The sequence below is a fragment of the Lepus europaeus genome, chromosome 4 (assembly GCF_033115175.1).
Source record: "Lepus europaeus isolate LE1 chromosome 4, mLepTim1.pri, whole genome shotgun sequence".
In the NCBI taxonomy this organism is placed as follows: Eukaryota; Metazoa; Chordata; class Mammalia; order Lagomorpha; family Leporidae; genus Lepus; species Lepus europaeus.
The window spans coordinates 146512505-146539454 of NC_084830.1; the positions used below are offsets into that span (position 1 = coordinate 146512505).

At 44.0% G+C, this 26950-nt stretch overlaps 1 protein-coding gene across 1 annotated transcript in view; it reads right to left on the reverse strand.

The window, feature by feature from the left end:
* The window catches only part of RAD50 (RAD50 double strand break repair protein), an 89506-nt gene extending 72070 nt beyond the window's left edge, over positions 1 to 17436 (reverse strand). The window contains exons 1-2 of the mRNA XM_062189198.1: positions 17047 to 17436; positions 15478 to 15561 (exon numbers count right to left, since the gene is read on the reverse strand). Of these exons, the coding sequence (XP_062045182.1) occupies positions 15478 to 15561; positions 17047 to 17175 (213 nt within the window). The 5' untranslated portion in view covers positions 17176 to 17436. The remainder of the gene's footprint in view (positions 1 to 15477; positions 15562 to 17046) is intronic.
* Between the last annotated feature and the right edge of the window lie 9514 nt (positions 17437 to 26950).

Here is a 26950-nt window from a genome sequence, read left to right on the forward strand (position 1 = left end):
TGCAGCATTTGGGGAGTGAATCAGCAGATGGAAATCTGATCTTTCTCTGTCTCTGTCTCTGACTCTGTAACTCTACCTTTCAAACAAATAAATCCTTAAAGAAAAAAAGAAAATGTCAGAGGCTGGTGTTATGGAGCACCAAGTTAAGCTGCTAGCTGCAATGCTGGCATCCCACATGAGCATCCGTTCAAGTCCAAGCTGTTCCACTTTCAATCCAGTTCCCTGCTAATTTGTTTGGGAAAGAAGATGGCCCAATTTCTTGTGCCCTTGACAACCATGTGTGAGACCTGGATGGAATTCCAGGATCCTAGCTTCAGCCTGACCAAGCCCTGGCCACTGCAGTCATTTGAAGAGTGAACTAGCAGATGGAAGTTCTATGTCTCTCTCACCTCCAACCCATCCCCTATGTCTTTCAAATAAATAAAAAAAAATTTACTTGGAAGAAAGGGAGGGAGGGGAAGGAGGGAGGGGAGGGGAGGGGAGGAAAAAAGAAAATGTCAGTGGCTAGAAGGTATCAGACCATGGATGGAGAATGAGGAAATGGTCCAGCATGGACTATCAGGGCACACACACGGGGGAAAGCATCAGGTGAAGGAAGGAGCACAAGTCAGAGTCTCAGCAGGGTGAAGAGGGTTTGCATATGGTGGTGGAGTCAGTCCACCATGAGGTACTAGAACCTGGACAGTGGTGAGACATTCACTACATACAGGCAGTTGACCAAAGTGGTGAATATGTTAAGTATGTAGTCAATTCCTTGCTTCTCACTCTTTTCACTGCATTTGCCAGGAACATTCTCAACCTTGGTTTAACTCAACTTCTTTGTTTACTCAGTGCTTTCCACTGAACAATTCAACAAGACTGAAGAAAACATACACAACCAGGATGACTGATTTCCCTTTAAATTTTCACACATAAACCTCAAGTAACCCCCTGACATTGTCATGCATCCTTGCAACATTTCCCCAATATACTTTGAGGTAAAAAGTACTTTGCATCTTTCCAAGTCTCAATCAACCCTTTTTCAAGTAATGATCTCACTTCTTTTTTCACTGACAATACGGAAGCCATAAGAGAGCTTCTCCATTCCTCTACTAATAACCCTTCTTAACACTTTGCCCACCAGTCTGCCACATTTAATAAATAGCGCATGCTGCTCATCCCTCCAGTTGGGGAATGGATCATATCTCTTGTTGCCTACATAAGGAGCTGGTTTTAAAACTATCTCCTCACTAGCATCAATTTTTCCCTCTATCCAGTTGAGTCTATAAATGTTCTAGTGCAATCCAATTTGACAAGCACAAAACAAGGACAATAACCAACAACACTCTCCTTTATCCTGCAAATCTCTTCAGTTAGTTACAGCAAAACTCAAAATAATTGTTTCACTGCCTTATCACCTCTTCTGATTACTGAAATTGGTTTTAACAGTAACACTAATTGGACTCCACATATTCAAAAACTTGTCTCAAGCTATTAACAAATGTGGACACAGTTAATGGCTCCTTCCTCAGAACACTGTATTCTGTCTTCCAAGACATCACTCTCCCCACTTTCCTCTTTATTAGCCCTCTTCTAGGATTTTTTTTCTGGCTGCTCCTCCTCTTCCCAGTTTTTGAATACATTAGCTCTGGCACTCTAGGTTCAGGTACTGGACCTCTTGTCTTTATTTGTTACCAGAGAAATGCAGGGTTCTTGTCTTCGCGCAAGAAAGAATTCAGGCGTGAGACAAAGTAGTGGAAAGTAAAAGTAGCAAAGTTTATTAGGGAAGGGACATCCGTAAGAACGGATGGGCACCTCTCCAGACAGGACCTGGGAGAGAGTGCCCACTCGCTCAGACTGGGGAGGTGGGGGGAGCGAGGTTACATGGTTGAGTGGAGAGATTACACCTGGCCAGGCAGGCGGGCAGAGAGAGGGCTGAGCGCGCAGTCAGGTTGAGGTTGGGAGGGGGGGGTGTTAAGTAGATGGGTCTTGATTCCCCACCTCTGTTCTTCTTGGAACAAAGGGCTTTTTGGATGTAAATAGAAAAACTTCTGAGTTTTCCCTTGAAGGTACATTTCCTCCTGTAACAAAGGACTTTATTAGCCGGCGCCGTGGCTTAACAGGCTAATCCTCCGCCTTGGGGCGCCGGGTTCTATCCCAGTTGCCCCTCTTCCAGGCAAGCTCTCTGCTGTGGCCCGGGAGTGCAGTGGAGGATGGCCCAAGTGCTTGGGCCCTGCACCCCATGGGAGACCAGGAGAAGCACCTGGCTCCTGCCATCGGAACAGCGCGGTGCGCCGGCCGCAGTGCGCCAGCCGCGGCGGCCATTGGAGGGTGAACCAATGGCAAAAAGGAAGACCTTTCTCTCTGTCTCTCTCTCTCACTGTCCACTCTGCCTGTCAAAAAGAAAAAAAAAAAAAAAACAAAGGACTTTATGGATGCAAATATTAAGAAGCCCCTCCCTGAGTTTTCTCTTGAAGGTCTGAAACAAAGGACTTTATGGATGCAAATGTTATCAGACAGGAGGAAGGGTGAGCAGGACCCCCTAGAGAATCAGGATGCTGAGCAGGTTGTTTGAAATGCAGATACTGGGCTGCACCTGGGAGATTGTGGAAGATCTGTCAGGCGGAAGGGGTGGGGACACCCCACCTGGCAGGCTATCAGGTAGAAGAGGGCAGGGCATGATGGGAATACCGGGCTGCCCCAGAAACATTATCAGAATGGCTTTGTTTGTAGATGCATATGCTGGACAAATGGCCTGCCACACACACATAAGCTCATATCTAACTTCCTACCTAACATATTCATTCCCATTCGATCTTAACAAGCTTTAAGAGGCTTCCATAGCTTTGGCAGCTCATGACAAGAGCCTAGGGAGATTACTGACGCCATAAACAAGAGTGTCAATTTTTAAATCAACAACAGGAGTCACTGTGCACTTACTCCCCATGTAGGATCTCTGTCCTTAATGTGTTGTGCAATGCAACTTAATGGTAAAACTAGTATTCAAACAGTACTTTACACTTTGTGTGGGTGCAAACGGTTGAAATCTTAGTATATACTAAGTTGATCTTCTGTATATAAAGATAATTAAAAATGAATCTTAATGAAGAATGGGATGGGAGAGGGAGTAGGAGATGGAATGGTTTGCGGGTGGGAGGATGACGGGGGGAAAAATCGCTATAATCCAAAAGTTGTACTTTCAAAATTTATATTTATTAAAAGTTTTTTTTAAAAAAAGAAGACTCCAAAAAAATAAATAAATAATAAAATAAAATAAACCTTAGAACTGTATACCTCAGTAATTCCTAATTTTCCCTTTCTATCCCTAACCTCTCCCCTGGAGAGATTTTAATTTGCCTACTTGAAATCTCCTTTGGATATCTAACAGACATCCTAAATTTACATACTAAACCACACCCACCGAAATATCATTTTCTAGTTCCCCTATCACAATGACAACAATTTTACTTATTTGTTCAAATAAGAAAACCTTTAGAGTTATGCTTGATGCTTCTTTTCTCCTACATCATTATCCAAATGATTAGCTAATTTGTTAGTTCTATCTTCAACACACATTCTGAATCCAAGCATTTCTCAGATCTTCTACCACTACCTGAATCAAACTACCAATATTTCCAGCTGGATTATCACAAATCCCCTTTATTAAGCCTCTGCCCTTCTACCTTTGCCACCTACAGACATCTCTCAACAGCCAGACTAACCATTCTAAAATATAAATCAGATCACATCTTTTCCCCACCCAAAATCTTCCAAGATTCCTACTTAAATAAAAATAGAATTCAAGTACTTATAAGACCCAGTCCTTTCAATCTTTGTGACTGAATGTTCTACCATTCTCCCCCTCATCATTTTGTTTCTCCTGGTAATTCCTGGAACACAACAAGCATGTTCCTATCGCTTAGGATTAACACTTAAATAAGACCAAGTGTCTAGTAATAATGATAGAACTAAAAAGGAGAGAACAGAGAATGATCCAACATGGGAAGCAGGCCACAAAGCACACTCATGGAATGAAAAACGCTCTAAACACTGCTCTGACCTCAGAATCAGCCCTAAGGCATTCAGATCCGGCTGAAAAGCCCATGAGAGCATTTCAGGCATGGAAAGCCAAGACACTGTGCCAAAAAATGATCTCCATGAAGGATCTCTCTGAGTGAGATCTCAGTGGAAAGAAGGGGCCATCAAAGAAAGATGTACTTTTCTCTGAAGGGAGAAGAGAACTTGCACTTTGCTTACAGCCCTAACTACTAACGAAGTTTGTGGACTCAAAGGGCTTCCATAGCCTTGGCAACTCATGACAACAAGTATCTCAGGTGAGCATTGACATCATAAATAAGAGTGTCAGTTGTTAAATCAACAACAGGAGTCACTGTGCACTTACTCCCCACATAGGACCTCTGTCCTTAATGAGTTGTACAATGAAAATTAACAGTAAAACTTGTCTACAAACTACTTTACATTTCAGGTGTCTGTGTGTGTGGGTGCAAATCTTTACTTAGCATACAGTTGGTCTTCTGTATATAAAGATAATTAAAAATGAATCTTAATGAAGAATGGGATGGGAGAGGCAGTAGGAGGTGGGATGGGAGTTGAGGTGGGAGGGCGGGTATGGGGGGAAGAACTGGTATATTCCTAAATCTACCTACGAAAATTATAGTCATTAAATAAAAGCTTTCTAAATAAAATGATTAAGACTTAGAACTTGGTATTAACAGTGAATGTAATAGTCTTCCCTAAGATTTTGGACAACTTGCTTGCTGCTTGAAAGAGCATTTAAAAGGTAACTCTGCTGTATGAAAAAGAGAGAGCTTCAAGAATGACAAGTTAGAAGATTACTGTAATAGTTCAAAAGGAAGATGACAGTGACATGGACCAGGAAGGCAGTGGTGATGGAATGAAATGGACAAATTCTGGACATATTTTCAGAAGAGTAGCTCAGAATTGCTTATGAATTGTAAACAGCTAGGATGAAAAAAATCAATGAAGGATGGCACACAGGATTTACCATGAGCAATTATGTGGATGATTACAGCATTTACTAAATTGCAAGAGCTCTGAAGTGGTAGCAGGCTTGAGGATGTGGGAAAGATGGGGGTACAGGGAATGAAGAGTTCTATTTGAATGTGTTAAATTTGACAAGCCCATTAAATATAAAAAAAAAAAAAATGCCAGACACGTATTTCCAGAGCTTAGGAAAGGTAAAAATTAAATACCTACATTTGGGAGTCACAAGCACACTTCTAGTACTTAATGTCATGAGAGTGGGTGAGGTTACCCAAGAAAAGAAGAGATAGAGAATAAAGCGGTACGCAGAGGACTGAGTCTTCGGGCATACTGGCATTTAGAAATTAAACAAAAGCAGAACCAGCGAAGACTAAGACATGGCCAATGACAGCACAGAAACCTGTGAGATGATGGTGTGTCACAGAACTCAAGATGGAGATATTTTTTAAAAAAGGAATAAGCAGCTGCAGCAAATCTGTTACAAGTCAATGAGAATTAGAAACTGACCATTCTGGCAAGATATATTCCAAGTCTTAAGAGAAAAATATCTGTCAATCCAGAATTCTTGACCCCACAAAGCTCTCATTTATGAATGAAAGTGAAATAAAGACCTTCCATAACAGAAATTGAAAGAATTTGTCACCACTCATCCAGCCTTACAAATGATGTTTAAGGATGTGCTACACACAGAAACATAGAAACAAGGTCATCACTATGAAAGAAAGTGAAGGCAGAAAATCTCCCAGTAAAAGAACAAAACAAAACAAAAAAAAATCCAAAGTAAACAATAGGAATATTTATGGAAAAATGGCAGGGTCAAGTCATTACTTATCAATGGTCACCTTGAATATAAATGGCCTTAATTCTCCAGTTAAAAGATACAGACTGGCTGAATAGATTAAAAAACAAAACCCATTTATTTGCTGCCTACAAGAAACAACACCAACAAAAATACGTGCAGAATGAAAGTGAAAGGATGGGGAGCTGGCGCTGTGGCGCAGCAGGTTAATCCCCTGGCCTGAAGCACCGGCATCCCATATGGGCACCGGTTCGAGACCCGGCTGCTCTCTGTCTCTGCCTTTCACTGTAACTCTTTCAAATAAATAAAATAAATTAAAAAAAAAAAAAAAGTGAAAGGATGGGAAAAGATATTCCATGCTAACAGAAACCAAAAAAGAGCTACTTCAGCCATTCTAATATCAGACAAAATAGATTTTCACAGAAAAACTGTTAAAAGAGACAAAGAGGCCGGCGCCGTGGCTCAACAGGCTAATCCTCCGCCTTGCGGTGCCGGCACACCGGGTTCTAGTCCCGGTCGGGGCACCGATCCTGTCCCGGTTGCCCCTCTTCCAGGCCAGCTCTCTGCTGTGGCCAGGGAGTGCAGTGGAGGATGGCCCAAGTGTTTGGGCTCTGCACCCCATGGGAGACCAGGACAAGCACCTGGCTCCTGCCATCGGAACAGCGCGGTGCGCCGGCCGCAGCGCGCTACCGCGGCGGCCATTGGAGGGTGAACCAACGGCAAAGGAAGACCTTTCTCTCTGTCTCTCTCTCTCTCTCACTGTCCACTCTGCCTGTCAAAAAAAAAAAATAAATAAATAAAAAAAAAAAAAAAAAAAAAAAAAAAGAGACAAAGAGCCAGTGCCATGGCTTAAGAGGCTAATGCTCCACCTTGCGGCGCCAGCACACCAGGTTCTAGTCCCTGTCGGGGCGCCAGATTCTATCCCGGTTGCCCCTCTTCCAGGCCAGCTCTCTGCTATGGCCCGGGAAGGCAGTGGAGGATGGCCCAAGTCCTTGGGCCCTGCACCCACATGGGAGACCAGGAAAAGCACCTGGCTCTTGGCTTCCGATCAGCGAGATGCGCTGGCCGCAGCGGCCATCGGAGGGTGAACCAACGGCAAAAAGGAAGACCTTTCTCTCTGTCTCTCTCACTATCCACTTTGCCTGTCAAAAATAAAGAAAGAAAGAAAGAAAGAGAGACAAAGAAGGTCACTATGTAATGACTAAGGATTAATTCAACTATTATAAATATATATGCACCTAATTACAGGGCACCTGGCTATTTAAAACAAATGTTAACAGATCTAAAGGGAGACACAGACTTGCATATACAATAGTAATGGGGGACTTTAATACCCTACTTTCAGCAATGGACAGATCAATCAGACAGAAATTCAGCAAGGAAACAAAAGTTAATTGACACATAGACCAAATGGACCTAACAGATATCTACAGAATTTTTCATCCTACAGTTGCAGAATATATACTCATCTCACCAGTGCATGGAACTTTCTCTAGGATAGACCACATGCTAGGCCATAAAGCAAGTCTCAGCAAATTCAAAAAAATCAAAATCATACCATGCATCTCCTCTGACAACAGAATGAAGTTGGAAATCAACAATTCAAGAATCTCTAGAACACATGCAAACACATGGAGACTGAACAACACGCTCCCGAATGAACACTGGGTCATTGAAGAAAAAAAAAATTCTGGAAACAAATGAAGACAATACAACATATCAAAACTTATGGCATACAGCAAAAGCAGTGTTAAGAAGAAAGTTTATAGCAATTGGTGCCTACACCAAAAAATTGGAAAGGCACCAAATAAATGAGCTATGAATGCATCTCAAGGACCTAGAAAAACAACAGCAAACCAAACCCATAGCTAGTAGAAGAAATAGAGAAGAAGTAAACAAAATTGAAACAAAAAAATACAAAAGATCAACAAAATGAAGAGTTGGTTTTTTGAAAAAATAAACAAAACTGACACACCATTGGCCCAACTAATCCAAAAAAAGAGGGAAATGACCCAAATCAATAAAATTAGAGATGAAAAGGAAATTTAACACCAGACACCACAAAAATAAAAAGATTCATCAGAAATTACTACAAAGAGCTGTATGCCCCCAAATCAGGAAACCGAGAAGAAATGGATAGCTTCCTGGACACATACAACCTACCTAAATTGAACCATGAAGACAGAGAAAACCTAAACAGACCCATAACCAAGATGGAAATTGAATCAGTAATAAAGACACTCTCCCAACAAAGAAAAGCCCAGGACTGGACAGCTTCACTGCTGAATTCTACCAGACGTTTAAAGAACTAACCCCAGTTCTTCTCAAACTATTTAAAATAATTCAAAGGGAGGGACTCCTCCCAAGTTTGTTCTATGAAGCCAGAATCACCTTAATTACTAAATCTGAAAAAGATACAACAGAGAAAGAGAACTACAGACCAATTTCCCTGATGAACACAGACACAAAAAAATCCTCAACAAAATTCTAGTCAACTGAATCAAACAACCCATCAGAAACATCATTCACCTGGACCAAGCAAGATTTATCCCTGGTATGAAGGGATGGTTCAACATTCCCAAATCAATCAATGTGATATACAACACTAACAAATTGAATAATAAAAACCACATGACTATCTCAACAGATACAAACATTTTATAAATTACAATACCTTTTCATGATGAAAATTTTAAGCAAATTGTGTATAGAAGGACCATTCCTCAACACAATCAAGATAATTTATGACAAACCCACAGCCAGCATCTTATTTAATGGGGAAAAGTTGGAAGCATTCCCACTGAGATCTGGACCCAGACAAGGATGCCCACTCTTACCACTAATATTCAATATAGTCCTGGAAGTTTTAACCAGAGATATTAGGTAACAAAAAGAAATCAGGCCGGCGCCATGGCTCAACAGGCTAATCTTCCACCTTGCAACGCCGGCACACCAGGTTCTAGTCCCGGTCGGGGCGCCGGATTCTGTCCCGGTTGCCCCTCTTCCAAGCCAGCTCTCTGCTGTGGCGAGGGAAGGCAGTGGAGGATGGCCCAAATACTTGGGCCCTGCACCCATGGGAGACCAGGAGAAGCACCTGGCTCCTGCCATCGGATCAGCGCGGTGCACTGGCCACAGCGCGCCGGCCGCGGCGGCCATTGGAGCGTGAACCAACAGCAAAGGAAGACCTTTGTCTCTCTCACTGTCCACTCTGCCTGTCAAAAAAAAAAAAAAAAAAGAAAGAAAAGAAAAAGAAATCAAAGGGATACAAACTGGGAAGGAGGAAGTCAAACTATCCTTATCCGCAGATGACATGATTCTATATACAGGGGATCCAAAAGACGCCACTGAGAGACTATTGGAACTCAAAGAAGAGTTTGGTAAAGTAGCAGGATACAGAATCAATACACAGGAATCAACAGCCTTTCTAAATACAGACAATGCCATGGCTGAGAAATAACTTCTAAGATAAATCCCGGCCGGCGCCGCAGCTCAATAGGCTAATCCTCTACCTTGCAGCACCGGCACACCGGTTCTAGTCCCAGTCGGGGCGCCGGATTCTGTCCCGGTTGCCCCTCTTCCAGGCCAGCTCTCCACTGTGGCCCGGGAGTACAGTGGAGGATGGCCCAAGTGCTTGGGCCCTGCACCCACATGGGAGACCAGGAGAAGCACCTGGCTCCTGGCTTCGGATTAGCGAGATGCGCCGGCCACAGCGGCCATTGGAGGGTGAACCAACGGCAAAAAGGAAGACCTTTCTCTCTCTCTCTCTCACTATCCACTCTGCCTGTCAAAAAAAAAAAAAAAAAAAAAGCAAATGCCTTGGAATAAATTTAAACCAAGGATGTCAGAGATCTCTATGATGAGAATTACAAAACATTAAAGAAACAGACACGACATACAAAAAAATGGAAAAATCTTCCAAGTTCATAGACTGGAAAGAATATCAAAATGCCCATACTGCCAAAAGCAATGTACAGATTCAATGCCACACCAATCAAAATACCATGGACATTCTACTGAGATATAGACAAAATTGCTGAAATTCATATGCAAACACAGGAGACCCTAAGTAGCTCAAGCAATCTTATACAACAAACACAAAGCAAGAGGCATCACAATACCAGATTTCAAGACAATCGGGCAGTTACAATCAAAACAGCTTGGGGGTGTAGTCGGTAAAGTAGCCGCCTGCAGTGCCAGCATCCCATATGGGCGCTGGTAGAGTCCTGGCTGCTCCACTTCTGATCCAGCTCTCTGCTATGGCCTGGGAAAGCAGAAGGCCCAAGTTCTTGGGCCCATGCACCCACATGGGAGACCTCCTGGCTTCAGATCCACATAGTCCAGCCATTGTGGCCGACTGGGGAGTGAACCAGCAGATGGAAGACTCCCCTCTCTCTCTCTGCCTCTCCTTCTCTCTTTGTGTAACTCTGTCAAGTAAATAAATAAATTAAAAAAAAAAAAAAAAACAGCTTGGTACTGGTACAAAAATAGATGGATAGACCAATGGAACAGAATAGCAATGCCAGAAAACAATCCACACATCTACAACCGGCTTACTTTTGACAAAGGAGCTAAAATCAATCCCTGCAGCAAGGACAATCTCTTCAACAACTGGTGCTGGGAAGACTCGGTCTCCACATGCAGAAGCATGAAGCAAGACCTCCACCTTACACCTCACACAAAAATCCACTCAAAATGGATAAAAGACCTAAATTCATGACCCAATGCCATCAAATTATTAGAGAACATGGGGGAAACCCTGCAGGACATTGGCACAGGCAAAGAGCCTGTAAAAGACTCCAGAGGCACAGGCAATCAAAGCCAAAATTGACAAATGGGATTATATCAAACTGAGAAACTTCTACAATGCAAAAGAAACACTCAGCAAAGTGAAGAGGCAACCGACAAAATGGGAGAAATTATTTTTAAACTACGCAACTGGTAAAGGATTAATAACTAGAATATATAAAGAGATCAAGAAACTCAACAACAAAACAACCCAGTTAAGAAATGGGCAAAGGACTGAAAAAGGCATTTTTCAAAAGAGGAAATCCAAATGGCCAATAGACACATTAAAAAATGCTCAGGATCACTAGCCTTCCAGAAAATGCAAATCAAAACACAATGAGGTTTCACCTAATCCCAGTGGTCAGAATGGCTTTCTCGGGGCCAGCACGGTGGCTTAGTGGGTAAAGCCACCGCCTGAAATGTCAGCATCCTATATGGGTACGGATTCAAGTCCCAGCTACTCCACTTCTGATCCTGCTCCCTGCTAATGTGCCTGGGAAAGTAGCAGAGGATGGCCCAAGTACTTGGGCCCCTACACGCACATGGGAGACCCAGAGCTCCTGGCTCCGGACCGGCCCAGCTCCAATCATTGCGGCCATTTGGGGAGTGAACCAATGGATGGAAGACCCCTCTCTCTCTCCCTCCCTCCCTCTGTAACTCTACCTTTCAAAATAAATAAATCTTTAAAAACACAAAAAAAGAATCTGCTTTCATACAAAAATCAATAAACAAATGCTGTTGAGGATGTGGGGAAAAAGGTACCCTAATCCACTGTTGATAGAAATATAAACTGGTACTGTCACTGTGGAGGGCAGTATGGAGATACCTCAGAAATCTGAATATAGACCTAGCATATGACCCAGCCAGCTCACTGCTGGGAATTTACCCATGTTTAATGCAGCTCAATTCACAATAGCTAAGATATGGAATCAACCCAAATGTCCATCAATTGAAGACTGAAGTATGAGATATGTACACCTTAGAATACTATACAGCAGTAAAAAAAAAAAAATGAAATCCTATCATTTGCAAAATGAATGAAACTGGAATACATCACACTTAATGAAATAAGCCAGTCCCAAAATGACAAATACCATATGTTCTCCCTAATCTGTGGTAACTAATAGAGCATCTTAAAAGGTAATCTATAGATGTAAAACTGACACTTTGAGATTCAATGACTTTGAACAGCCCTGGTCTTGACAACCGAGGAAATTTTTTTTTCATACTATTTAACATTTACTTACTATAATTGCATGTGTATAAAATTAATTGAAAATAAATCTTAGTAAAAAATAAGAATGGGAATAGCAGAGAGAGGAGGGAGAGGATGGGAAGGTGGGTCCAGTGGGAAGAATCACTATGTTCTTAAAGTTGTACTTATGAAATGCATGAAGTTTGTCTTCCTTAAAGTTTCTGGAGGAAAAAAAAGAAATTGACCATTCTATGTGGCACCATCAAGATTACTGGTGACCTTTTAAGATCAGTTTTACTGGAAAGAAAAAAAAAAAAAGAAAATTTGGAGAGTAGAACAAAGAGAAAAGTCAATTTTGCTAAAACTGGAAGACAAAAAAGGCAGTGGTTATTTGGAGTAAAGGGAGAGATTTTTTTTTTTCTTTGTTTGAAAGATCTAATCTATTTATTGGAAAGACAGAGAGAGAGAAAGGGGCAGACATAGAGAGATCTTCCATCTGCTGATTCACTCCCCAAAAGGTTGAAACAGCTGGGGCTGGGCCAGGCTGAAGCCAGGAGCCTGGTACTCCATCACAGTGGCAGGGACCCAACACTTGCACTATCTTCCGCTGCTTTCTCAGGCCCATTATCAGGGAACCAGAGCAGAAGTAGAACAGCCAGGACTCAAACCAGTGCTTTTATGGATGCCAGTGTAACCACAACACCAGCCTCAAGGGAGAGGTTTTTTTGTTTCAACATTGGAGCTACCAGAGAACGTTTATATCCTGATGTGAATGATTCCAAAAAGGACAAACTATTGATACAAGATAGAGGAGCAAACAGCAAAAGCTCAGACTAAACGAGGGATGGACAGGAACCAGCTTCTATGATGAGTTGATGCTGAGGTAAACACAGCAACAATTTCATAGAGCAGAACAGTTTGCATACATATGTAGCGTAGTTTGATAGATTTTATGACTGTAAAATGAGGCAATTTGCATTTGATTCCTCCTATTCCTCAATAAAGTACAAGATCATTAATTGAGAAGAGTAAGGAGAGAGGAGTACACAGTCACTGTACAGAGGACTCAGTAGTCTACAGTGGTATTACCACTTTTAAGAGGAATAACTGTAAATACCTTAAATTACAAAGTAATCTTTAGTCACACAAAAGTGGAAACTACTTAAATGATTATCAACAGAGCATCAATTAAACAATTAACAGTGTGTGTCGATTAACAGATCCATAGTATGTTCTCACTTAATTTGTACAATGGTAAAATAAAATTTTATCGATGTACTAAAACACACACTCTTATTTATATACTCACATAAGCATGACACAAACACAGGGAAAAAGTCTGAAAGACACAATGAACTCTTAACATAGTAGGACTAGGGACAGAGAATATTGACAAGCTGCATGACTTCATTAACATAAATATATATACACACATATTTATACATGTAATATATGTGTATATATGGTTTTTATTTATATATGCAAGCAAAATGTAAAAGCCAAATGTTATGCCCTTCACACATACTAATAAACACCATAAATCAAAGATTCACACAGAACTATTTTCATCACGATACATTTTAATGCAAAAATAAAAGCAATCTCAATGTTAGAAAACTATGTAACTACTACTGTGTCCATAAAATGGGGACCCATGTTGTGGCACAGTGATTTAAATCAATGCCTGCATCCCATATGGGCAGCCATTGGTGCCCTGACTGCTCCACTTCCTATTCTGCTCCCTGCTAATGAGCCTGGGAAAGCAGAGGATGGCTCAACTATTTGGTTCCCTGCCACCCACATAGGAGGCTCAGATGGACTTTTGGAGTTCTGGCTTCAGCCTTGGCCCATCCTTGGCCATTGAGGCCATTTGGGGAGTGAACCAGTAGATGGAAGATCTTTGTCTTCCTCTCTTTCTGTAACACCCTTTCAAATAAATAAATCTTTAAGAAAAAAAAAAGCCCACAAAATATTACATGTTTTAGGCAGAAAATACTCCAGGCAAAAAAAAAAGTATAAAGACTAAAAGCATCTACGTACTAAATATCCAAATTAACAATGCGTTATAAATTCCTAATGACGTAAGACTATATAACATTTAGTGGGGGGAAAAACAAATACAAAATTAGAGCATGATTTGTTGAACTCTTTACTTAGTATAATCTTCTGTATTATAATGTTAATTGAAAATAGTTTAGTAAAAAATAAAATGGGACTAGGAGAGGGAGGAAAAAGGGTAGGAGAGCAGGTAGGAAGGCAGGTATTGTGGGAAGAATCACTATGTTCCTAAAGTTGTATTTATAGAATTCATGAAGTTTGAACACCTTAAATAAAAGGTTTCTGGGGGTGAAGGGAAGGAAAAAAAACGAATTTGCAGGCAAACATCAGCTGTACTGAGTTGAAGGTGTCCCCCCAGAATCTACATTTCCTTTGAACCTCAAAATGTGACTTTATTCACACAAGCAATTTGTCACATAAAGGCGAGGTCATACTGAAGTAAGATGGGCCTGATCCACTACTGGGGTCATCATAAGAGAGATATTTGGACAAGACAGAGAGGAGGATGCCACCAGAAACAAGGTAGAGGCAAGGAAGGAAACTGACCCAGAATTCTCAGTAGAGAGCATGATCTTGCCAATACCTTGATTTTAGACTTCTGGTTTCTGGAACTGAAACAGTAAATTTCTGTTGTTTTAAGCCACACAGTTTGTAGTAATTTTTTACAGCTCCATAGGAAATTAACATAATGACTTTTTAATCTATTTATTGGGTCTGTCAATAATCTAAAGACTTCCTGAAGTACCCATCATACTTTGAAAACTAAGAGATATCTATAGTCCCATGTTTATTGCAACCCAATTCACAAAAACAGAAATATGCAGTCAACCTAGATGTCTATCAACTGATTACAGAATGGAGAAAATATGATAAATATAAGTGAAATATTACTCAGCCATAAAAAAGAATGAAATCCTGACTTTGCAAGAAAACAGATGGAACTGGAGATCATTATGCTAAGGGAAATAAGCCAGACACAGAAAGGCAAATTCCACATACATGGAAGTTAATGTATACAGGGTATACAAAAATGTGGAGATATCATATTATCTGGCATACAGACAATAAAGACTGTCTTCACTGAAAAAAAAAATTAGAGTATGATCTCAGCTATGTAAAGCAGCATGTAGAGGAGGAGAAAATACGTGAACATATCAGTAATGGTTATCACTGGGTGCCAGGACTGTGCAGGGTGATTTCACCTCTTTATACTCTTCCATTTCCAGGTTTTCTGTAATAAGGTATTACCACTTTTTTAAACTGCTATTTTTTAAAAATTTATTTATTTGAGAGGTACAGTTACAGAGAGGCAAAGACCGAGAGAGAGGTCTTCCATCCACTGGTTCACTCCCCAAACAGCAGCAACAGCCAGAGCTGGGCTGATCCAAAGCCAGGAACTTCTTCCGGGTCTCCCTCACGGGTGCAGGTCACCAAGCACTTGGGTAATCTTCCAAGGCTTTCCCCCAGCAGGGAGCTGGATCAGAGGTGCAGCAACTGGGCCATGAACCGGTATCTATAAGGGATACCTGCACTGCAGGTGGAGGCTTAGTCTGCTATGCCACAGCACCAGCCCCCTACTACCGCATTTACAATTATAAACATTTTATTTTAAAAATATAAAATTTAGCACCATTACCTTGGGATCATGAACAAATGTATTTCCTTTGGTTCCAGGAGGGAAATCTCCAGTACAAATATATTTTAGACATTCAATGATGGTCTAAAGAAACAGAACATTATATTAGTTATAAGAGAACCATGGGCATTTATCAAAAATATTAAAAATGTCAAGAAGACTACAAAAAGTACAATCAGATAAAATTTAACATTATAAATCTGTAATAAAATTTGATTAGGTGTTTAAAAAGTACTGCAAGTCCACAGAAAAGCTATATAAGTATACTTTCAGTAATTCTTTAAGACGTCTTAAGATAAATTATTTGCAAAAAAAAATCTGTTTTCAATTAAGACCCTTAAAGTACTTTAACAACAAGTGCCAACAGCTACAGCTTCCTATGTGCTAAGCACCATACTAACATAAATCATTTAACTCTCACAGTAACTACTGGCTACAGAAACTATTTTTATCCCCCTTTTACAAATGAGATAACTAACGCACAGAGCAGCTACGTCACTTGCCACCAGTCACATGGCTAAAAACTGATTAAGTAAAAAATCCGTATTCAGGCAGCCAGTGCTCCAAACACTAACCTGCCTTCCAGCAGTGCATGTCATACAACGCTACGTACATAATTAGTATTAACTATTTTTTTAAAGATTTATTATTTATTTGAAAGGCAGAGTTACAGAGGCAGAAGCATAGAAAGATATCTTCCATGCGTTGGTTGACTCCCCAAATGGCCACAATGGCCGGAGCTGTGCCAATCCACAGCCAGGAACCAGGATCTTCTTCCAGGTTTCCCACGTCGGGGGAGGGGCCCAAGGTCTTGGGCCATCTCCTACTGCTTTCCCAGGCCACAGCAGAGAGCTGGATCGGAAATGGAGCAGCCTGGCCTTGAACCAGCGCTCATATGGGATGCCGGCGCTGCAGGCAGCGGCTTTACTCACTATGCCAGAGCCAGCCCCCAGTAACAAGAACCTGGCTTTCACCACTCAACTTTCTTTCCGCACGCCTTTCAAACGTTTCGTTGACTCTTCCGCTTGCTATCCTGCCCCCTACTGGCACCGCCTTTTCTGAAGCTTCCTTCGCTCTAATCCTCAAACATCCTCAGGGCTTTGTCAGGATGCACAGCGGCCTGGGGAGGAGGGGGAGAGGGTCCTCACAGCAACCCCCAGCTTTCCAGTGCCAAGTCCCACTGCCCCAGTTTCCGTTTCAAGTTAAGCCACTTAGGACGCTTAGGCAGTCGGCACACTTAGAAACGCTTCTGAGCCGTTGTCTACATTCTACAACTTTTTAAAGGAATTCCCGAGCGGGACAAGGGCCAGGACGTGAGACCACGCTTTGGTGGGGGAATGGCGCCAAGACCCCAGGGCACCCTGGAAGGCCGCGCGCAGGTGCAGCTGGGCGGGGGCGGCCCCGGGCTCGCGGGACCCCAGAGAAGCCGCTTCCGCGGCCCGGGCCCGAACTCCCAAGGCCGCAGCCGGCCGGGCGCAGGGGCACTTCCTGGGCCTCCTGACGGGGCCGGGGGACGCCTCTCCTCGTCCCACTCCCCGGCGCCCTGCAGGGCGGCTGCTCAGGACTTACCGTCTTCCCCGCCCCATTGGGTCCAACCAAAATCGTGAGGGGGCTGAAGAAAGTGATAATTTGCTTATCTTTGTCCTCTATTCCAAAACTCCGCACGCCCAGAATGCTCATCTTTTCAATCCGGGACATGTTTGCAAACGTTTCTTATCTCGACACCAACGACCTACACAAAAAAGCCCTTGGTCCTCTACCAGGGTTTGGCGGGGAGGCTAGGGCAGCGCGGGGGCGGGACGCTAGCACCGCGGGTCCCGGCGTCGGGAAGACCCGGCCGCGCCGCGAGGCCCCGGGAGGGCCGAGAGGTCAGCCGGGCGAGCTGCGCGGGGAGCGCGGGCTCGGCTTCCTTCCGGGCTGGCGGGAGAAAGCGCGGGCGGGGACCAGCCCGGGGCTCCCCGCGGGGGACGAACGCCACAGGCCGAGCGACCCCGCGACCCGCGGCTGCGCACGCGCTCGCAGCTTCCCGCCTCCTCTCCGCGTCCCCGGCGCACGCGCGGGGCACGCCGGGAAGTCGGAGGCGTGCGCTGCGCGCGCAGCACCGGCTCCAGGTGAGGCGGCGCGGACGGCGGGAATGGGCGCCAGGTGGGGTTGGCGGCGGCCGTGGGCTGCCGGCCTCCTGCTGGGGCGGGCCGGCGCCGGAAGCCGCCGACTCTGAGGGAGGACCGAGACTGGTGACCCACGGCGCCTCTCCAGCCGTGCTCCCGTGACTCTTGGAACTGGAGGGGACGGAGACCTATTCCGCGAGTCCGTTTCTGTCAGAAACACTTCCCGGCGAACCCGATGGCTTTTTCGCTCTCGCTCCGTCCCCGACGGGCATGGTTTTCCAGTGATCACGTGACAGCTGATGATGCCAGCGCAGTGGTGGTTAATGGATGTCTCCTGGTGGATTTTTGTGCTTCAAAAGAAGGGGGGAAAAAAGCTTAAATTTCTAATTCGGTAAATATTGAGAGTTGTAACTCGCATGAACTCTCTTTGAGATCCTCAGTAGTTTTAGGGATGTGAAGAAATGTGTAAGACCAGAAGTTTGAGAACCGTCCCAGACCACAGATGCTGTTATAAAACTATCGAAGTGTTCCGGAGGAACAGGCGGTTAGCACAGTGGTCCAAACACCGCGGTCGCATTGCAGTAGCCGGTTCTGCTGCTGCTCTGGCTCCTGCTGGCAACTTCCTGTGGATGCAGCCCCAAAAGGAAGCGGTCATGGCTCAGGTAGCTGGGAGACCTGGAAGGCCCGCGGCCCTGGGGGAGTGAACCACCTGATGGGAGCATTGCCTGTCGCTCTGACCCTCTAGAATACTTTTTTTTTTTTGACAGGCAGAGTGGATAGTGAGAGAGAGAGACAGAGAGAAAGGTCTTCCTTTTTCTGTTGGTTCACCCCCCAATGGCCGCTGCGGCCAGCGCATCCCGCTGATCCGAAGCCAGGAGCCAGGTGCTTCTCCTGGTCTCCCATGCGGGTGCAGGGCCCAAGGACCTGGGCCATCCTCCACTGCCTTCCCGGGCAATAGCAGAGAGCTGGCCTGGAAGAGGGGCAACCGGGACAGAATCCGGAGCCCCAACCGGGACTAGAACCCGGTGTGCCGGCGCCGCAAGGCAGAGGATTAGCCTGTTAAGCCACGGCGCCGGCCTCGAATACATTTTTTTTTAAAAATTTAAGTTTAAGGCTCCTGGCTTCAGATCAACGCAGCGCGCCGGCCGTAGCAGCCACTTGGGGGGTGAACCAATGGAAGGAAGACCTTTCTCTCTGTCTCTCTGTGTCTAACTCTGCTTGTCAAAAAATAAAGTTTAAGTGTTCTGGAAATAGGAAGAATGCAAAAGAAATCCACTCGAATCAGCAGCACCACAGGATAGGGACAGATACCTTTAAAATAAGGGGAAACAAGTTACCTGTCTCAAAAGTGGCTGACAATATTTCTTTCCTGGAAACAAATTTAATGGAGGGATATCACATACAAGCACCTACAAGAAAATTTACAAAAAGTACAAAAGCAATTGTGCCAATTAAAATCAAAGAACTTTTGGATTACTAATTGAGATGGAAAAAATCTAGAAAATGCTCTCCACATAAACTCAAGAAAATCACATACAGAACCTAACACATACACTTAAAAAAATTCGTGTGGAAGTATGCCAGTCGGGAAGGCCAGTGTTTTCTTGCTGTTCCAGGAAGAAAACTTGAATGTGACAGTTATTAAGAGATATTTCAAATCCCCAATGAAACAAAACAGACTGAAATTATATAGTAAGTGCTATGTGATAAACTAAGCACCATAAACAATGGGAAAGGATTCAAAACTTTGTTTTTAAAAATGATAAAGTAGACCATTTCAACAATTTTAAGTGCATATTTCTGTGGCATTAAGTATACTGAGCCCACCTTCCGTCTCTAGAAAGCTTTCCATTTTTGTAAAATTTCAACTCTGTACTCACTAAGCAATTCACTTTCCTCCCCCACACTCCTATCTCCTGGCAACCAGCATTCTAGTTTCTGTCTTAGATTCTTGAGTACTCTTAAGTACCTCGTGAAAGTGGTCTTTGTAGTCACAAAGCGTAGCGTCTTCAAGGCTAATATGTTGGGCACCAAAAAATATGTTGTGCCCAGATGGTTAGATCCTGGCAGAGACCCCCACTGAGTCGATCACACCGAACTGCAAAAGCAAGGTTTATTCAGGAGTACAAGCCGCGACAGGGACCCCATCCAACCAACAGGCACAGCAGAGGAAGGAGTGAGGCCTCAGTTTTGTTAGGGAGAGTTTTTAAATGAAAAAAGAGCTACATCAGCAGGAAAAAAGAGTTACCTACAGCTTGGAAGCTTTGGGTACTGGGAGTTACTTTGTTCAGCAATCTCTACTGTGCTGTCCTTGGTCTACTGAGCTAGCTGTCCCTGGTAAGCTTTGGCATCTCCGGAATGCCTGAATGCCTGCTTTTACAAGGACTCGGGTCCGCCATGGGAAACGGAGGCTGCTTTTTTTTATTGTTTTAAAATGGAGTCACTTTGGTTCTTCACATTCATGTTGTAGTCTGTGTCAGAGTTTTAGTCCTTCTTAGGGCTGAATAATATTCTCCACTGCATTACAAAGGTATGCCATAAAAATTCATGGAAAATGGAACTTAAAAAGACACATTTATTTTGGTGCAAGAGAGAAAAATCCATACATATTTTTCCTAATAGTTATAGACTTTTGGAAGGCCCCTGGTATATACTACATTTCGTTTGTTCCTTTATCTCTCAGTGGACACTTAGGATGCCTCTACATTTTAGCTATAATGGATAATGCTGCTGTGAACATGGGTGTCCACGTAATTCAATGAGATCCTACTTGTGTGGGGGGGTGTATACCCAGACATGGAATTGTTGGATCATATGGAAATTATATTGTTAATTTTTTGAGGAACTGCCATCCTCTCTTCCAAGCGACTGTATCATTTTACATTTCCACCAACAGTGCACAGTCAATTTCTCCACATCCTCTACAGCAGTTTCTATTCTGCTTAAGTCCTTTTTTTTTTTTTACCTTTTTCTAAAATTTATTTGAAAGACAGAGAAACAGACAGATGGATAGAGATCATCCATCTGCTAGTTCACTCCTCAGATGCTTCCAATAACCAGGACTGGGCAAGAACTCCTGCCAGGTCTCCTGCATGGGTGACAGGGACACAGGCTCTTGAGTCATCACTCCCCTGTCGCTTCCAAGGGTTTGCATTGGCAGGAAGCTGGAATTGGGAACGGAAATGGAACTTGAATCCTAGCATTCTGATACAGGATTCAGGTGTCCCAAAGTGGTGTCTTAAACCACTGTACCAAATGCCTGTCCCGATTCTGTGTGTGTGTGGTGTGTGTGTTTTCTTCTATAGTAGCCATCCTAATGGATATGAGGTGGTATCTCATTGTGCTTTTGGTTTGTATTTCAATAATTATTCATGTTGAGCCTTTTTCATGTGCTTATTGGCCATTTGTATATATCTTCTTTGGAAAAATGTCTATTCAATAAAGACCTTTTTTTTAAACTCAGGTTTATTGATGTATGATTTACGTAAAGTTCAGCCTTTTTTATCATACAGTTCCATGAGTTTTGACAAATCTTAACGGTTGTATAATCACCAAGACCACTTTTTCCCTATCAAAGTCATTTAAATAAAGGGTGTAGATGTCTGGGTATCAGTAAAAAAAAAAAAAAAAAAAAGTAAATCTGCACCTTACTACTTTAGGTTCAGGGTGGATGAAGATCTAGATATTTCTGAAAGCAATAAAAGGCCAGAAATGTAATCACCCCCACTTTTAAAGAGGAATCATATGACTCAAAGATATGTAAGAAATTAACAATAACTAATAAAACACATGGTATGCCTCTGGTCTCAGTATGAATATCCATAATCACCTCCTATACAGTTTTGATAAAAACAAGAAAAAAAACCAACTTGGGAAAACACTGTGGCACAGTGGGTTGAGCTGCGGCTTGGGACACCGGCATCCTGTGTCACCGGCATCCGTGTCACCGGTTTGAATGCTGTATCAACTCTGTATCATCCTGGATATCTGCTTCCAGCTCAGATTCCTGCTGATGCATCTAGGAGGCAGCAGATGATGGCGCAAGTGCTTAGGCCCCTGTTCCCGGCTCCTAGCTTGGTAGGACTGAACCAGCGAATGGAGACTGTCTCTCGCTCTCACTCGTACTGTCGCTCTGCCTTTCTAGTACATGAAAATTAAAAATAAAACCAACTTGGAGCCAGTGCTGTTGTGTAGTGGGTAAAGCCGGCTCTTGCAGAGATGGGTGCCGTTTCAAGCCCCGCTTCACCACTTCCAGTCCAGCTCTCAGCTACGGATTGGGAAAGCAGTAGGAGATGGCCGAAATCCTTGGGCCCCTGAACCTGCATAGGAGACCTGGAAGAAGCTCCTGGCTCCTGGCTTCAGATCAGCTTAACTCCGGCCATAAAATGCCAATTGGGGAGTGAACCAGCAGATCGAAGACCTCTGTATCTCTCTTTCTCTCTCTGCCTCTCCTTCTCTGTGTAACTCTTTCAAATAAATAAATAAAATCTTTAAAAAAAATTTTACTTGAATTTAATCACACCTTTATTTATTTTTTTTTTTTAGATTTTTTTTTTTAATTTTTTTATTTTTTTTTTATTTTTGACAGGCAGAGTGGACAGTGAGAGAGAGACAGAGAGAAAGGTCTTCCTTTTGCCGTTGGTTCACCCTCCAATGGCCGCCGCGGTAGCGCGTTGCAGCCGGCGCACCGGCCAGCGCACCGCGCTGATCCGATGGCAGGAGCCAGGTGCTTCTCCTGGTCTCCCATGGGGTGCAGGGCCCAAGGACTTGGGCCATCCTCCACTGCACTCCCTGGCCACAGCAGAGAGCTGGCCTGGAAGAGGGGCAACCGGGACAGGATCGGTGCCCCGACCGGGACTAGAACCCGGTGTGCCGGCGCCGCAAGGCGGAGGATTAGCCTAGTGAGCCGTGGCGCCGGCTAATCACACCTTTAAGTTTAACTTCCAATTAGTAAGAATTACAAAGATTAAACTAACCACATTACATGGATAGAAAATCCAGACAACAGAACTCATTACTAGACACTGGCCTAGGCTCTCAGGAAATCCCCGTCATTAAAGCAAAGACTGTTGTAAGATTGTGAGATTGTTTAAAAATAGGACTGTTGAGGCCAGTGTTGTGGTGTAGCAGGTAAAGCCTGGGACACCTGCATCCCATATGGACTTGGGTTCAAGTCCCAGCTGCCTCACTTCAGTCTGGCTCCCTGCTAATGCACCTGAGAAAGTAACAGAAGATGGCCCAACTATTTGGACTCCTGCAATCCATGTGGAAATCTGGATGAAGCTCCTGACTTCAGCCTGGCCCAGACCTGGTCTTTGTAGCCATCTGGGGAGTGAACCATAGGATGGAACATCTCCCTCCGTCTCTACCTTCTGCTCTGTGTAACTCTGAGTTTCAAATACATAAATAAATCTTTTTTTTTTTCTTTTTTTTGACAGGCAGAGTGCATAGTAAGAGAGAGAGAGAGAGAGAGAGAAAGGTCTTCCTTTTTGCCGTTGGTTCACCCTCCAATGGCCACTGCAGCCGGCACATCTCACTGATCCAAAGCCAGGAGCCAGGTGCTTCTCCTGGTCTCCCATGCGGGTGCAGGGCCCAAGGACCTGGGCCATCCTCCACTGCCTTCCCGGGCCATAGCAGAGAGTTGGCCTGGAAGAGGGGCAACCGGGATAGAATCCGGCGCCTCGACCGGGACTAGAACCCGGTGTGCCGGCGCCACAAGGCAGAGGATTAGCCTGTTAAGCCACAGCACTGGCTACATAAATAAATCTTTAAAAAATAAAAATAAAAGGCCGGCGCCGTGGCTCACTAGGCTAATCTTCCGCCTGCGGCGCCAGCACACTGGGTTCTAGTCCCGGTCGGGGTGCAGGATTCTGTCCAGGTTGCCCCTCTTCCAGGCCAGCTCTCTGCTATGGCCCGGGAAGGCAGTGGAGGATGGCCCAGGTCCTTGGGCCCTGCACCCCATGGGAGACCAGGAGAAGCACCTGGCTCCTGCCGTCGGATCAGCGCGGTGCGCCGGCCGCAGCGTGCCAGCCACGGCGGCCATTGGAGGATGAACCAACGGCAAAGGAAGACCTTTCTGTCTCTCTCTCTCTCTCTCACTGTCCACTCTGCCTGTCAAAAAATAAAAATTAAAAAAATAAAAATAAAAGATTAGCGGTAAAGGCTATCCATATGCAACACATGGTACTGGTTTGAATCCTGGTTTGCACAGAGAGATGTGAAATTTAAGGGCTGGGGGCGGGGGTGGGTTGGTGATGCTGTCATTGTGGCACAGAAGGTTAACCTGCTGCCTGCGATGCTGGCCATCTTCTGCTGCGTTCCCAGGTGCATTAGTAGGGAGCGGGATTGGAAGTGGAGCAGCTGGGACTTGAACTGATGCCCATATGGGATGTTGACACTGCAGGCAGGGGCTTTACTGCCTTTCACAGTGCCAGCCTCATTGGCCCTGTTTTTTTGTTTTTGTTTTTTGTTTTTTTTGACAGGCAGAGTGGACAGTGAGAGAGAGAGAGACAGAGAGAAAGGTCTTCCTTTGCTGTTGGTTCACCCTCCAATGGCCACTGCGGCTGGCACGCTGTGGCCAGCGCACCACACTGATCCGAAGCCAGGAGCCAGGTGCTTCTTCTGGTCTCCTACACGGGTGCAGGGTGGCCCCATTTTTGAAACAAGTGTCCTGTTACCTGCTATAGAGCAAACGCCAGAGGGTGTCCTGGGAATACAAAAGCAGTGTTTCTTGCTCTCCTGGAGCTTGGGATGTGGTTCAGATGATGAGCAGCACAAGAACCAAGTGGATGCGGAGAGAAAGGAGTCAGAACTTCCTCTGTGATCCAAGATAGTACTCAGTCATATCTTTGGGATGCAGGAGTGAAAGGTGTTCCTGGTGCTAGAAACATCTGGGCAAAGCCGTGCTGCCCGGAAACTTGGAGCTGGCTAAGGAGGGTTTAGAGAAGCAGCTTAGTGAGTCAGATCTGGAACAAAGTACCTGGAGAGGGAATTTGACCTTTGACCTTTGGGCGATCTTCAAATAGAACAGGAGGAGCTACCCGGCTGCTTGTGATGCTGGGAAACCAGCTGATCAGCACATGGGACGCCAGGTGATTCCAAGCAAGACGTGGAATGGAGGTGATCCCGAGATACGGAGGCAGCTCTGAGGAAGGGCAAGACAATGGAGAGTGAGTGTGAGTGAGTGCCGTTTGGAAACACAGCCCTTCCGGAACAGACTGGGCATCCAAGCAAAGGAACTTCAGTCTCCCTGGGGCTCCCATAATCGTCATCCGGGCCAGTCGTGACGCAATGCTCAATCATATTTACCTTAATTCTGCGTTAACTGCATCTCCTTTTCCAAATTCCATTCTCAGCACTGTTCCTATTCACTTGTATTCTAAACAAGGTTATGTTCATGTAAATTTAATAAACTTCATTATTTAATGCCAAAAAATAATAATGATTTTTGAAAACTTCTACAAAAAGGTTTCTAGTAGCATTGTTTAAAGTTGGAAACTGCCAGCAACAACACCATTGCCTACACGTTGAGACATGCAGTAAACTGTGCTACTTCAGTTTCATCTAACAGCAGGTAACCTTGAATACAAATGGAAAAGCCAGGCAGAAATGTTAAATAGAAATAGTAATAGACAAAGAAGCTGAATACAATTGTATGTAGTGAGCACAACTCTGTAAAATTGTCAATGCATTAATGAAGGCTGCCAGAAGTCATCGAACCAATAGTTGGTATGCTATGAGGAAGAAGTTTGATGTCTATTTTTTCTAAAATTTTATCTACTCAATAAAAAAATTACATTAAACATATAGTTGAGGATTGAAAGGATGGAGGTTAGAATACTCATGAAAAGAAAGAGATGCTATCAATTTACAGTTAGTCAACATGAAAAATTTGGGTATTATTCCTCATTAATTGATTAGAATCACTTCATGGAAAAGTCATTTGACCGAATATAACCCAGTTAGTAAAAACCACAGTTATCAGTTTGTAGAAACACGTTACCAGTTCTAACTCACTAAGAAGATAAAAGTTTTCAGGCAAAAGGATGGAAGCTACCCACTGAGATAATTTTTTGAACATTACTCAAAGTCTTTTTCCTAAATTATATGACCACCAATAATTCTTTGAAGTTGATTTCTAATTTCCTTCTGTTCTCCTAAAATGACCTGGATTTTTTTCACTGTCATAGTAGTTCATGTTGGCTTGGCATATAGCTGCACCTTATGACCTTGCTCTTTTTTTTCCGCCAAACTTGTTTCCATTACGTCAGGCTCCCAAGGACAGGAAATAGATTGGAGTTTCCACAGCCTTCTTGTTAATTTGTTCAACAGCTACAACCAAGTGCCTGCTTATTCATTTGAGTACCTACAATATGCTAGTCCTTGAGGCTAGAGATCAGTTACATTAAAACTTAATTCTCTCAGCCGGCGCCGTGGCTCACTAGGCTAATCCTCCACCTGCAGTGCCGGCACCCCAGGTTCTAGTCCCGGTTGGGGCGCTGGATTCTGTCCCGGTTGCTCCTCTTCCAGTCCAGCTCTCTGCTGTGGCCTGGGAGTGCAGTGAAGGATGGCCCAGGTCCTTGGGCCCTGCACCCGCATGGGAGACCAGGAGAAGCACCTAGCTCCTGGCTTTGGATCAGTGCGGTGCGCCGGCCACAGCGGCCATTTGGGGGATGAACCAATGGAAGGAAGACCTTTCTCTCTGTCTCTCTCTCTCTCTCTCTCTCTCACTGTCTAGCTCTGCCTGTCAAAAAAAAACTTAAAACTTAATTCGAAGTAGAAAGGTCCCACGTGCATGAAATTCCTGCCTTCGTGAGATGCAAAGTGTTTTTAATGACAATCGCAAAAACAATCATTAACTCCTGAACTTGCAGTGTTACGAGCAGTCCTCAGAGAGCAAGTGGGAAAGCATGTTATGAAAAAACCATGCAGACTTCAAAAGTTTTGCAGCAAAATAAAATTATCTTCTAATTTCATATCCATGAACTTTTTGTCACAGCCTTATATATAAATATTTTTTAAAGATTTATTTATTTGAAAGAGTTACACAGAGAAAGGAGAGGCAGAGAGAAAGAGAGAGTCTTCCATTTGCTGGTTCACTCCCCAGTTGACTACAACAGCTGGAGTTGTGCCTATCCAAAGCTAGGAGCCATGAGCTTCTTCCAAGTGTTCCACGTGGGTGCAGGGGCCCAAGCACTTGGGCCATCTTTTACTGTTTTCCCAGGCCATAGCAGAGAGCTGGATTGGAAGTGGAGCAGCCAGGATGGCTGGCATATGGGATGCCGGCACTGCAAGTGGCAGCTTTACCCGCTATGACAGTGCCAGGCCCTTTAATGGACTTTTTTTTTTTTTTTTTTTTTTTGACA